Source organism: Tachysurus fulvidraco, chromosome 5 (genome assembly GCF_022655615.1).
Source record: "Tachysurus fulvidraco isolate hzauxx_2018 chromosome 5, HZAU_PFXX_2.0, whole genome shotgun sequence".
NCBI classification, from domain to species: domain Eukaryota; kingdom Metazoa; phylum Chordata; class Actinopteri; order Siluriformes; family Bagridae; genus Tachysurus; species Tachysurus fulvidraco.
The window spans coordinates 16,405,276-16,419,244 of NC_062522.1; the positions used below are offsets into that span (position 1 = coordinate 16,405,276).

Consider the following 13,969-nt stretch of genomic DNA (forward strand, 5'->3'; position numbering starts at 1 on the left):
GTTGAACAAAAGCCTTCCATAGTTGATAGTGAACACGCCTGGACGTTGGAAAGCCGGACTGTGTAAATTTCAGGTATAAATTTCTTCCCATGTAAATAATAATGGCACAATACACACTGTTGCTTTAGGAAATGAGTTCTATTATGGATGAGCACTTCTTGCAAGTACAAAAGAAGCAATGTTACAAAACAAATAAATAATATATATATTAAAAAAAACAATGTATTATCAAGAAGGTGGAACATCTGTTAGAAAACTACCAAATAATCGAAACAAATCTATCAAGACGCCTCTATTCCAGGTGTGGAGGACAGTGGATTTTCTGCCCAAACACAACCGAAGCTAACTACTAGGTCTAGATGTTTAAACAGGAAATCAGCATAATAAGCTTACCACTGACCCTCATAATGGATAAAAATCGTCACAATCAATAAACAACGGCTCTTAATATGACAATTGGTCCATTTTCAAAATTCTACCTAATAATTTCTTCTTTAAATATTAATCATTTATGGTCCTGTTAATCATCTGGTCAAATAAAATGAATAAAAACTCATCATATATAATGTTGATCAGGGAATGATGCCATCTGAATATGCTGGGAGATGAGACTAAACTGAATTATATGGATACAAAGCTTATTGGTTCGTTTTGAGGTTTCAGTTATACAAAACATACTTCAAAATAATCCTGTACCCATGCTGACTGATGCAAGCAGCTTTACAGTGTACACTCAGGCCACAGGCCACTGTATAGGTCTCACTAAAAAGTAACATATAAAATGAAGATTTATTTAAAATTTAGTCTAGATCTTTTTTAGATAATCCAAAGAGCCAACAAAATAAAGCAAAATAAATTCAGTGAGAACAGTACATGCACATGTCTGCAGTGAGGTTTATGCAAGAATAAATACCATGTTTTGTCCCATTAGTTTCAATCGGCCCACACAATTTAATCATAATTACATTTTACGTTGATGTCCTTTAATGCCCTCAGAAAATGCCCGTAGGCAAATCTTTACTGAACATGCCAGAAAGATCCAAGTCCTTGCTCATCAGATCCTCCTCCACACCATCTAATGCCCACTGGTGATCTGTCAACTCTAGTGCTTCCCATTCAGCCTGAGGATGGAGAACAGATAAGACTTCTTCATGAGTTTCTGCTGCAAGATTCATAGCCTGTCTGTATTAGAACTGCTATTTTAGGAACCTTTAAAGTAACCCACAAACTTTTTTGAAAGCCGTGAACCTTTACAGGAATTCAAATATAACACCTATCTCTATTGAGGGAACCAATTTCAGCCCCTGCTGTTACTTTACTGCAAAAACCATCCGTATAGGTTACACACTACTGCTGCTGCATAATGCACAAAAACATAATTGCACAATATTTTTATCAGAATCAGAATCAACTTCCATGCACTTCTCACACTATGTACATAATTGATCAGTCATATATTCTGTATTCATATTTAATATTTATACTGTCTATATTGTCTCACATCTTGTATAGTCTGTATTATCTTGTATTGTATAATATAATGTTTTTTATGTCTGTACTTTTTAGAGTCACAAAGAGCTGGAACCAAATTCCTTGTGTGTGTCAAAACACTTGGCCAATAAACCTGATTCTGATTCTGAAACTACTGGGGTGAAGTCTGATAGAGTATTTTATGCATGTCAACAGGCACCTAGCAATTACAAATTACATATCTATAAACTGTATTTATTAAGATTAGTGTAAATAATAATCATATTGCTCGGTCGTGGATACCTTGAATGCTTTGTTTGTGTCAGCAGGCATCGCCATTGCAGCACCACTTATCTGGTCCTGCATGATACGGGACTGATCTGCACCTATCATGGGACAATAGGTTTATCAATATTAATTAAACAAATAATGGAAATGCTGGAAAGGTTACTATATGAACAGCAGACATTTCAAACATGACAATTAATCAAACTGTACATAATTATGATTTTAGAATATTAACCAAATTACTAATATACACATGAAGGACTATGAAACAAAAATAAATGTTACCATTGTCCTGTCCAAGAATCAAGGAATACATGCTTCTCAGTCCAAATACATTCAAGAAATACCAGGACGCTGAGCTAACCCTGAGAATGTAAACAAAAACAGCCACCAATTCACACTGGATAATCTTTATCAGGAAAAACTCAGAAAATCTTTAGGGTATTTTACCACTAGTTTAGATGTACCATCCATTAAGAAAAATAATTTTGCTGAACCACTTACCAGGATGCATCAAGCGAGAGCAACTCGATCCCTTGCTGTAACATAGGCTTGAAACGGAGTGTGAGAGGGAACGGTACCTTAGCTACAGGAAGAAACATTAGTTTAAACTACGTCAGCTCTCAGTCACTCATATGTACAATATAAATCAAGTGTGCATGACACATAATAATCTTCGAGAAACTAAAACTGCCAGACATGGGAACAGTTTCTTTCCCCAGGCAATAACCCTGCTCAACAACTCACCATAAATAATTATATTCACTGCTTCTTATCATAAGTACTGCATTATCAGGACTGTCAGTCATCACATCATCTGTATATTACTCATTATTGCTGCTGTATATTGTACAAAAGCATAATATTGCACAATCTTTTTATTTGCATTCTCACAATTTATGTACATTACTGATCGTTCATATTCCATATTCATATTTTATATATTTTATTCATTCTATATCCATATTTTATACTCATTCTGTCTATATTGTATCTCATCGTCTGCATTGTTTTCTTGTATAGTATAGTGTTATTTATGTCTGTACCCTTGCAAGTCACAAACTGCTGGAACCAAATTCCTTGTGTGTGTCAACACACTTGGCCAATAAATCCGATTCTGATTCTGAGAACTAAATCCACTGCTAAAGACATTTACATCCTACACTTTTATATCCCAAAATTGTTCCTTAAAAATGACCACTGCCATGTATGCTGTAATACACAATATAATAAATAACAATTTGGGTCAAGGATTCGAGTATTACTAGATATACATCTTACTTGTAACAAACCCAGAAAAGGTCCAGTTGATCCAACCACCAATAAGGATCATAGGAAGAACATTTGTCACGTTGCCTTTCATCATGTCTGTCAACATGCTTGGGTCTGAAATGGAAAAATGTGCACAAAAATTTTTATATTATAATATATATATATGAATTCCAAATAAATTAGTAAAGCATTGGCCTTCGTGTAAAATCACAGTGCTTACCAGTCATGGGGGAAGGCGGCACAACTTTTCTTTTTGTCTTTTTAAAGAATCCATCATCTGGGTTATTGAAATAAAATTTTCTCATCAGGAAGGACTATAAAGAAAATACATATTGCGTTTATTTCAACCTGCTCAGTTGGATGGAATGGATAGAGCATTTGAGTCTCTTCAACATGGTTCAGATTAGAAGCAGGATTTATCAGCGTAGTTTAGTTACTACATTTTTAAACTAGCACGATTTAATCAAGTTAGCATCTATGTAAGGCAGAAGGAATTTATTCATAAACTGAGAGGTTTGTTTTTCTATCCAATGCATGCAATTGCTTTTTCCTTTCTGTTTAGCTTTGTTTTTCATACAATCCATATGAATCCAGCTCACCTGTTTAGGAATGTATTTTCCATTTTCTCTTAATATTCTGCTCCTAATGAGAACCTGGCTGTAAATCAAACACACACAAATAATTACTTAGCATGGAGGAGTGGCAGAAAAGTAAAATTAAATTCTCATGTTTGACATATCGTGAGGACAAACACTGCACCACGTGAGGCTTATCTACATACATACATACATATATTTATATGTAGATAAGCCTCACGTGGTGCAGTGTTTGTCCTTACGATTTTCCTTTTTCCGATTTTCTGTTTGTTCTTATATATATATCTGGTGCTGTCAGATCTTTATAAACAAACAAATCTTATGCAAAAGCTGACTGCTAAAGGAACAGAAATTTGATCTCAAAACCGTTATTGAATTAAATGGCATTAAAGGTTTTACTTAATATGTCTGGTTCTGATCTAATAAAGCCTTTCATAAATAGATGACAGCATGTCCAAGTTTTCATCATCTGCACAGATAATGAACTTCAGCAGAAGCCCAGACAGAGAATACATCATTTAAACACAAAACAGGATTTCAGTTTGCTAGACATAGGACTTGTACCTGTCTGAAACCTGCTCCAGTGAGAGTTTCTTGTCACTCTGTAACAGGATGGAGACGTAATGTCGAATGACCCCGACGAGAAAAGTGATGAACACAATGGGCAACACAACCCACAGGCGGATGTTGGAGTCCAGCAGAAGTTCTGGTTCAGCCATGATTAACTGGAATGGTGCTGAAAGGACAAACCTACAGTAAACTATGTATACTTCGATGAAGCTTTCAGATGCCGTCATAACCTTAATCCAATTCAATTTTGTTTGTATAGCGCTTTTAACATCGGATATGTAAATATAACTTTACACAGGTTTGACCTCTACTCTACCAATGGAAGACAAGCCCAAAATAACATGCTAACCAAAGCCAAAAAAGACAAATGACTGCTAATTTGCTTATGTAGTTAGGTTAGGATTTTAGGTCACCACGACAGTCATTAGATAACTATTATACAGTATGAACTATTGAATGTCAGTTGAATTAAACCTGCTAAACCCAACGTTCTATCAGATTAACTTAAAAATACTAGTCGCTTAGTTACCACTGGCTAGTTTACGTCCCTTCTATTGACTCCAAGCTCTTAATATTAGCACTAGCATTAGCGGCTTACAGGAATTCGACGTTTGGAATAATAAAATCGCTATCAATCGAATCATGCAACATTTCCCACCAGCCGCAACCCTTTTACCTTGCAATTACCAAACTTTTATTATCCCGCTAACATCAAATTCGGCGGCGAATGAACCTTAGCATCGGCTGTTCCTTACTGCATCTGGTCCGCTGTCGCGATGACAGGAAGTGACGTCATTTCGCACATGCGCGGAACCGATCGTGTTGCTGTACGGATCGATTAGCGACACGCTGGTTAGCAACTAGCAGTGGATGCATAGTGATTAAGCACAGCGACTAGCGACGCAGTCTTTGGCCGTATCCCAAATGGTGTTCTACTCTCAACTGTAAGTGCACGTCACATTGTGCATAGCTTCTGCAGCCTAAATAGTGCCCTAGAGGTCAAATTGGAAGTTGACTTTTATGCATCAGCCAGTAGAATCGCCGATGTTTTCAAAATGGCGACTACAAAATAATTGCGTTGTATTTGTATAATTAATAATAATAATAATAATAATAATAATAATAATAATAATAATAATAATAATAATAATAATACGTTAAAGCAGATTTAAATATTTTAAATAAATGTACGTTTCCGTTTATAATACCCTATATTTACATGATATGAAAGTAGCCAACATTTTATTTAGTTTATAAAAAAAAAATTATTTATACACACACACACACACACACACACACATATATATATATATATATATATATATATATATATATATATATATATATATATGTAATATATACATATATAAGCTGTTTTTTTTATCAATTCAGAAACTTCACATACATAAATCTCACATATTTAATGCCAAAAATAAAGCATTATGTAAATTAGGCCAAAGGTGAAACGTCCTGGATTTCCAGCACATTTTCTGGCTTAATGCGGCATTTTTTTTTTTTTTTTTAATAAAGTTGAACACAAATTTGTTGACGTCCCTCAGGGGCTGTATGAAGTTTTACACAATAATGGTTAATTATGGTTAAATCCTGCTGGATAGAGCACAGGGTCAGCCGTGATACAGCACTTCTGGAGCAGTGAGGATTAAGGGCCTTGGATAGTGCTGGGGCTTGAACCCTGATCCACAATCCAGAGCCTCAACTGCTGGGCCACCACTGCCCCTGTTATATATTGTTTTCCTCTTCACCTCACATTCATGGGTTCAGAGTTTGGCTAATCTGAATGTGTCTGCATTTCCCTGGGAACTGCAACCTGGGAATCAAACACAAAAATCGTACTCCTAGCAAGTTTAAAACAAATGAAAGAAAATATGTAAATGTACAAAATCACCAGAAAAAAACTGAGGCGTTTATTTAAAATTAGAGAATTTTGAGATATGCAAAATTTTTACTCCTAACATAATTATCTGTGTAAATGGATAGTCTAGATTGTGTATTGATAAAATGGACACTTTTTTTTATATACAAGTTCCATATATAAAAGCCTTGGGTCTTTTTGTTCTCTGATGCTAGGTTTTATGCAGAATGTGTTTACCAATGCAAAATGGCTGTACTGTCTACTTATTTATACAACAATCTTACGTTTAGATCAAGATAAGGCGTTTAGTTAAGATAAAGGTAGTACACAGGTACTAGATTTTGACATTTGGGCATTTCAGAAGCAAGTTCACTGAATAGGAAGAGTTACATGTCAGAAAATAAAAAAAAATCTGTGTACTTTTGATTAAATGCATTTCATATTGATATATTGTAATTGCTTGTATAAAATTTCTATTTGGATTTTTATTGCAATATCATCTCCATCGATCATTTTTGACTTTAAAAAGTCTGAAGGTAAAGGAAGGCAGACAATGCTACATGAATGAAACAACGCTTCAAATTATAGTCACTTTACACTCACTTAATAAAAAATAATAATAATGAAAAAAAATGAAATGCATCCATACAACAAAAAGAAATGTAGTCAAGGCAAAGGCCCTAAATGCTAAAATGAGCAAGACCTGGCCAACTCTTGCTTGCAAATTCATATTGTCTTTAGCAGAATAACTAGGTGTATATTTTTTTGTTCTTAACACACACACTCCTCTCCTAGTTCAAACATTTTGTCAAAAAAAGTTTTATTTACATCAGATCAATTAACAGTCTCCATGACATGACACTGCAGTTACCTGAACACACATACACTGGCACTGGTTTAAAACTATGTTGGAGGAACCAACTTATTCTTTGCATGTCCAAGTCACAGGGTTCAGCCAATTCCGCGACATTAACCATCTGTGCTTTTAACCATTACTAGCCGGATTAAAATGCAGCAGGTAGTGTACTCTCTGACTAGATGGAGATAAATAGATGCCCCGTAAGCAAGACGGGGACGGGGACATTCCTATGTTGAATTCTGTGACGGCTTTTGGAAAAAAAAAGCACAAATGCCTTGTAGCATCAGTGGCAGAGCACTGATTGTGTCCATATGATAAAACAATTATTATATAAAAAGAACTGAATAACAAATGGAAATGTGGCAGTCCAAGGTGCCTGTTGAGGGCTTATTTTTGTTCAGAAGAGCAGGGCACCCATGCTGCCAACTTCACTTTGTTCCTTTACAAAGATCTCAAAGTACTGGTAGATGATGGTGACGGCCAGCAAGATTCCTGTTCCTGAGCCGATGGCCCCCAGGAAATCAGCCATGACGGAGAGGCCACCTATGCACAGTCCTCCAAAAGCTGCAGCTGTGGGGATGTACCTACAAGACAACAGCAGTGTTAAATAAACACAACAAATTTATTACATACTTCTTTAACTACTGACTGAACACCATATTGTTTGATACGTTAGAAGGCAAAGGTTTTGTGCTTTACCTGTTGAGTTCATGCACCATTGAGGTGTCTCTGTGTCCCCTCATCACCATTTGCTGTTCTTTAAGCTGTTTTGCAACCTAGAAGGCAGAATCCCAAGGGCATTTGTGATTAATGCTTTATTCAGTACTGAACAATATGGTACTATACATCATAAATGACCTGAAAAATTCAATGAAATTAACTCACATCTTTGGCAGAAGATCCAGACACCTCAATCCATGTCTTTGAGAAGAAAGCGCAGGATCCCAGCATGAAGACGATGTAAATGACAGCATGGACTGGATCCTCTAGGACTGAGCCAAATGACTCCGGAGGGGAGAGGTAATAACACAGACCACCTACAGGGTAAGCACGAGCTGGCCCGCCAGTTGAGGTGTCCTGTTAACATTAATAGATGATAGTGAATCTCATGGGAGTGCCTTGATTACATTTTCTGTTTTACGTACAAAAACAAAAGCTTGAACTTTCCTCTAGAAAAATGTTATGCATGTGAGAGTGTACAGTGCTGGGAACAGCATGTGAATGGGATGTACCCATGTACCATTTCATTCACAACTGGTGCAGGAGCTTTATTTTGTTAAAAAACCTGTCTAGAATGCATCTCCGAACTTCAGAAATATAATGAGTCCCAGCTATTTTCAAGAAGCTCCACTCAAAGCATTCAAGGTGACCAGTGGAATGCAAGCAAACCAAAGTCAGTTTTCCAAAAGGTTTTCTTAGCTACTTAAAATTTTGGTAAGCAAAGCTTAATCGGTTTCTCATGTTCTACATAACTTTTTTTTTAACATAATTATTTGTACTAGTAAGTAAAAAACAACAACAACTAAACGTATTATTACATTTAAATCTGCATTAAGTACATCATCATTTACACCTGCACTGATTATGTTGGTATTTAAACTGACTTGCAAGAACCTCTTCTGGAGGTGGACCAAGAAACAAAACCTAGATACTTACAGACCAAGTGCCCAGCATGTTGACCAGGAAGTTGCCACTAAAGCGAGTAGAGAGCATCTGAGAGATGACATACAGGTTGGACACCAGTGCAGACTGCAGGATGATGGGAATATTAGAGGTGTAAAAAAGCTTAATGGGATATGTATTGTACTGTCCACGGTAACGTGCAGACTTGATGGGCAGATCAACTCTGAAGCCCTGATGGAGAAAAAACCCACAGTGGTCAGAACTATAAATAGGCAAGTAATCATAACAACCACCTTAATGAAAAGGCCACTTTTGCTTTAACAGACCTGGAAATATATAACCACAGCGAAGACAAATACGGTAGCGATGAGGTTCATGAGGTTGGGCAGGTTCTGCCTGTAAAAAGCCTCTCTCAGTGCCCGGATTTTGTCAGTACGAGTGGCCAGCAAGTGAAACAGAGCAATAACAGCACCCTCAAACTCAGTGCCTGCAAGGAAATCAGAAATAAATTCAAAATCTGTTAATATTAAATAGTCAGCTGATAAAGGCTCTCTATTCCATACAGATTATTATCTATGAGCAAATTTGACTAACAGGACAAAATCAAACAGATGGCTGTGCTAGCTCACAAACAAATAACGGGGAAAATTGCATTCCTAGTTTATTTTTCACAGAAACAGAATTGTTTCCTTGTATGTAAATCTGCTGTAAACAGTCCAAAATTGAACAAAATAAAGATAAGTGTTTACCTCTGCCTGTGTTGACTGTAGTTGGACTGAAGGCTTTCCATACAATGGTTTCACAAATGTTGGTGGCAATGAAGAGAGAGATACCGGAGCCCAAACCATAGCCCTTCTGCAGCAACTCATCCAGCAACAGCACAATCAACCCTGCCACAAACAACTAGACAAGAGCGCATATGGTCAGTATACAGTGTAAACAACACTCTCAAAATATCAACACAATCCATGAAGGTGTTTTTCAGTCTTTTAAAAAGGTCCAACTCAATCCTAATCTATTTGAAAAATCAACCATGTAACAATGCTGTTTACAGACTAAAAGTAGTTAAAAGATTTCCGAAGAGAAGTGTTTATGCAATTTTTATCCAAGCAGCACACGAGACAACTGAAGGTTTTCTGAAAAAATGATGGCACTGGCAATGAGCAATAAGAACCGTATGAGAAAGAAATCCCTTTCACCTGAATGATGATAAGCAGACAGATGCCAGCACCCATCTCTGATGGATCTCCATACATGCCAGTCATCACATAGACAATAGCCTGGCCAATGGTTATAATCATTCCAAACACTGCAAGGAAATTTACACAAGATTATGCCCTGTTTTATTCATATCCTAATGACAGAAATGTTGCTTCTTCTGAACATAATAACAACAGGGTGGTTGAGAGAAGGTTAAGAGAGTTACATACGTTTCTGGGCGCCATTAAAGAGTGCTCTGTCTTTTGGGGTGTCTCCAACCTCAATGATTTTAGCTCCAGCCAGCAGCTGCATGATGAGACCAGAGGTGACAATAGGAGAGATACCCAACTCCATCAAAGTACCTGCAACAAATATATGTGCATTAATAAACTACATTATGCACAAGAGCACACCAATATCTTGATGTAATATTAGGAACACAATCTTTTACTAAATCTGTCATTTCTGAAATCAGCTGAGTACATAAAGTAGATGAAGCACATGACCTACTCCTAAATAAATAAATCTTGAGAATGCAACAAATTAAGGCTCACGTACTAAGAGCGCACACGCATTTTACTTGTGACAAATACAGTCTAGTTTACTATCCTGCTAGGGATGGCAGGAGCATAAATGATGTTTGCAACATGATTATACACAGAATTCAGCAAAAGTCTTAAAACGTTTCCAGGGCATTTTGTGGAGAATTGTTTTTATTATTATTATTATTATTATTATTATTATTATCTCTTTCATTTAATGGTTTAAAATAGGTTATTTGTATTTGAAAGCTTGTTGGGACTGTTGATCTGACAAACTGTGAATACCTATATTACACAGTTAATGTTGAGAAGTCTTTAAAAAAGGTCATTTCATGAGAAAAACACAAGCTCGTGTGAACACACCTCTGTTGGAAGCGAGAATGACTCTCATCCAGTAAAAAGGATCTGCAGAGTCCGATGACATGATGCCAAATAAGGGAATCTGAGGAGTGGTGAAAATGACACACAGTAAACATGGTGTAATGAAACTACATGCGCATGTTTAAACCATTTGCATTGATGGTTTTTTAAAATCAGAGTAAAGCAAACAAACCTGGCAGCACACCAGGAAGATGAACAGGGTGATGGCTGTCCATAACACCTTCTCTCTGAACTGAATCTGTAATAAAATGCCATGTAAATAAGTTGTCAAAAAAAGAAAGAAATAAAATAGTTAAAAAATAGTTTACAAATCTGAACAAGATATACATGCATACCCGTCTCTCAGGTTTCTGGATCTCTGGTAATACTGCACAAAATGGTTTTATCACCTCCAGAAATTTAACTGAAAAAGATTTGTATCAGACACAAAATTACATCAGAAAGCGTTCATTCTTCAACAGTATTTGTGTGGTCTTTCTGCAGACTACGTGGCTTTACAGTCACACACTGCTAGATTGGTGGGTTTAAAAAACACAGGCAGCATCCCAAATAACATCCCATCTCGCTATATAAGAGCCCTACATAGGGGATGAAACGCTGGCTGCTTCGTTCTAACTAGTGCACTCCATATCCAACAGGGAGCTATTTGGGATCAGGCCGCTCGCGTGCAACGTCATCACTACAAGACCAAAAAGGTATTGATGATTTTCCTTAAGACGTCTAAAGGAAACAATTGTGCTTTTTTTTTTTTTTTAGTAAATTCCTTATCAGATACAAATCTGATATCAATTTAAATGTCCACTTATAATTCTGCGTTATGACGTTTATTAACTAATCTCCTGATGTTATTCAAAGCCAAACGGTCGCTTGTTGCATTTAATATTAGTGAACATGCAAGTGTTTCAATGCAGTGTTCAAATGTACAACTGCATACAGCTAGAAGAGAAGAAACGTTAATGCTGCAATAACGGTAAAAACAGTAATAACGGTAGTAACGGTAATTCAATTAACTCGCTGGCTAGTTAGCATGTTTAAGCTAACAAACATTACTAGACTCTCTGCCGTCCACAAGCTTTATATTACGTCTAATAAAGTGTGCTAATAAATACAGAACTAATCAGCATGTCATCCTTGAGAAAAGCAGGTCTGTTCATGCTCTTAGACGTGCAGCACAAAGCTAAGGCCTGACAATGGCGTGTAAAACAGCAACATTTCTGCAGAACTACTCCTGGAATACAGCTTGTAACCAACGCACTAGCAAGAAAACCTCTAAACTTACTGCCCATGTTGCTGTGTGTCGAGCTCCAGACGGATTTTGGTGTCGTGTAGCCGCTGAGCAGCTCCTGTGTGGCTCAGCTTGAGGAAAGAGAGAGGCAGAAGAGGCTCCTCAGCGACACGTCATCTTCCAAAACCTCTAATACACGTCAGAGTGGTGCGCGAGCTCCTGTCGGGGTCAACTCCAAACGCCCCCTTACTGTCTATCGAAGTGCCCTACATAGGGTCTGAAACAATAGCTTTTACACCCTAAAGATTGTGCCACTGACAGCCATTTGGATTCAGTCCGCGTTTATAGTTAGGATAACAGGCAGGACTGAAGATTTTCATTCATTGGTTAGCAGGAGGTTTAACCTTCCTATTTTCCTCCGGGCTATCTGACCCTGCTGGAAGGTTTAGTGAAAGTTTAATGTGTCATAACGGGTTTTCTTCCACATATTTGCCTGAAATTTACCAGGATTGTTCCAAATTATGAACTTTGCAAGTAAAATTAATTTTGTATATTTTCGTTGAACTATGTGTTCAGATCAGTATATACTATGCGTTTTGGATCCTCCCGGGTCATTTTGACTCGGACACATTTAGTGGGGCAATAGGTCACACTCAGCGCAATGAACATACATACAGACACAAAAATGCACACATAAAATGTCCATTAACACACGCACCCAAAACGCACACCACACACATGCACACACACAAATTGGGCATTGCATTTCATTAGGCCTTTTGTGTCTCTATAGTGAAAATAATAAAAAATTTCTGTTGTTGTTTTTTTTTTCTAAAACATGAGGTATTTTTGTATATAAATAAGGTTTATTATACCAAATATAATTTTTTTTTGCAAAATATACGTCAATATGTTGGAAACAAGTTAGTCAAAAAGTTTAGTTAAAAAGGTGAAAAAAATGGCTATCATATATACTTCATTTTTTATAAGCAGTCAAAACAGACAAGGTCAAGTTGACTCGCTACTCCTAATTTGCATAGGAGGAAAATAGGAGGGTTAAATACATTTTTGCATTTTAAGCCAAAAATGTCCCAGTATGATTTAATTCATTTACAGCCACAGTATATCTAATAACTGATTAAAAAGAAAATTAATGATCTGGGAAGCTTATATTGATTAAATCAGATAGAATTTATAATATTCATTCATTCATTCATTCATTCATTTTCTACCACTTATCCGAACTCTCGGGTCACGGGGAGCCTGTGCCTCAGGCATCATCGGGCATCAAGGCAGGATACACCCTGGACGGAGTGCCAAACCGTCGCAGGGCACACACACCCACTCTCATTCACTCACGCAATCACACACTACGGACAATTTTCCAGACATGCCAATCAGGGGCGATTCTAGAATTTTCATTTTAGGGGGTCTCAGCCCCCAGGGTAGGGTTGTATACTACTAACCTTATTGCAATCCACTTGCAATTCACTGTAAAAAAGAAAAGAGAAATTTAGATGTGACCAGTCACTAGAAAATTTTGTTGTGAATGTAGTTTTTTTTTTTTTTTTACAATGAAGAATCATTGTAAACTGTACAAACACACGTACACACGTTTCCAGTACAAACACAACATTTTACTGTTTGCATTTCTATGCTCACATAAAAACCTCAGATAAGGAACATTTTTCACAAAATAAAATAAACTTTTAACCAACTTTTATCCAGAAAATAACATAAAAGCCATAAACTTTGACTATGTATATCAGTAATATAAACAACACATGTATGAGGCTGGACAATGGACTGTGGTTAACTATCAGAAGGAATGAAAAACAAGAGAAAATGAAGCAGGTTGTGACATGCAGGGACAGAAGATTTTGCAGCCCAGTTACTGGTTTTTCATTGGGACCATCAACCTGTGTCTTCTCTCCTTAAGAGTAGAAAACCTGTTGATAATTTTATCATGGCCCAATTGCTCAAGGACATCTTTCTCGATGGCCATAAGTTATGGTCGTTTTCTAAAGTATGTTTTCATGGGTGTTAATCGCTTCATTTTTGTTGGAAGAA

The 13,969-nt window shown here is 36.8% G+C and overlaps 2 protein-coding genes across 7 annotated transcripts; both read right to left on the reverse strand.

Moving 5' to 3' along the window:
* Window positions 1-119: 119 nt before the first annotated feature.
* emc3 (ER membrane protein complex subunit 3) lies at window positions 120-5,091 on the reverse strand. Of its 6 annotated transcripts, none has more exons than XM_027147225.2 (9): window positions 4,952-5,091; window positions 4,191-4,362; window positions 3,630-3,687; window positions 3,251-3,344; window positions 3,040-3,144; window positions 2,263-2,344; window positions 2,044-2,123; window positions 1,774-1,856; window positions 120-1,121 (listed from the first exon to the last, which is right to left on the reverse strand). In XM_027147225.2, the coding sequence occupies exons 2-9, from the start codon at window positions 4,343-4,345 to the stop codon at window positions 993-995; spliced, it is 786 nt and encodes a 261-aa protein (XP_027003026.1). In that variant the 5' UTR covers window positions 4,346-4,362; window positions 4,952-5,091; the 3' UTR covers window positions 120-992. The 6 variants fall into 6 exon arrangements, with proteins under 6 accessions (XP_027003026.1, XP_027003025.1, XP_027003030.1 ...); XM_027147224.2 differs by having other exon boundaries at window positions 4,930-5,082; XM_027147229.2 differs by having other exon boundaries at window positions 4,191-4,351; window positions 4,930-5,039.
* A 1,781-nt stretch (window positions 5,092-6,872) lies between these two features.
* sec61a1l (SEC61 translocon subunit alpha 1, like) lies at window positions 6,873-12,086 on the reverse strand. The gene is made up of 12 exons (XM_027146645.2): window positions 11,954-12,086; window positions 11,010-11,077; window positions 10,847-10,912; window positions 10,657-10,735; window positions 9,982-10,113; window positions 9,751-9,860; window positions 9,301-9,454; window positions 8,878-9,038; window positions 8,585-8,782; window positions 7,814-8,005; window positions 7,628-7,704; window positions 6,873-7,512 (listed from the first exon to the last, which is right to left on the reverse strand). The coding sequence occupies exons 1-12, from the start codon at window positions 11,958-11,960 to the stop codon at window positions 7,326-7,328; spliced, it is 1,431 nt and encodes a 476-aa protein (XP_027002446.1). The 5' UTR covers window positions 11,961-12,086; the 3' UTR covers window positions 6,873-7,325.
* Window positions 12,087-13,969: the final 1,883 nt, after the last annotated feature.

What these genes read in the sequence shown, in the direction of transcription:
- emc3 (XM_027147225.2), bottom strand. Translation starts at nt 4,345, where the DNA reads ATGGCTGAACCAGAACTTCTGCTGGACTCCAACATCCGCCTGTGGGTT. An exon ending in CTTTTCTGGGTTTGTTACAA is followed by an intron (nt 2,345 to 3,039) that starts GTAAGATGTATA and finishes TTCTTCCTGTAG; the next exon opens with CTAAGGTACCGTTCCCTCTC. An exon ending in ACACAAACAAAGCATTCAAG is followed by an intron (nt 1,122 to 1,773) that starts GTATCCACGACC and finishes CTCCATCCTCAG; the next exon opens with GCTGAATGGGAAGCACTAGA.
- sec61a1l (XM_027146645.2), bottom strand. An exon ending in CTGTGGTTATATATTTCCAG is followed by an intron (nt 8,783 to 8,877) that starts GTCTGTTAAAGC and finishes TTTCTCCATCAG; the next exon opens with GGCTTCAGAGTTGATCTGCC. An exon ending in ACATGCTGGGCACTTGGTCT is followed by an intron (nt 8,006 to 8,584) that starts GTAAGTATCTAG and finishes TAATGTTAACAG; the next exon opens with GACACCTCAACTGGCGGGCC.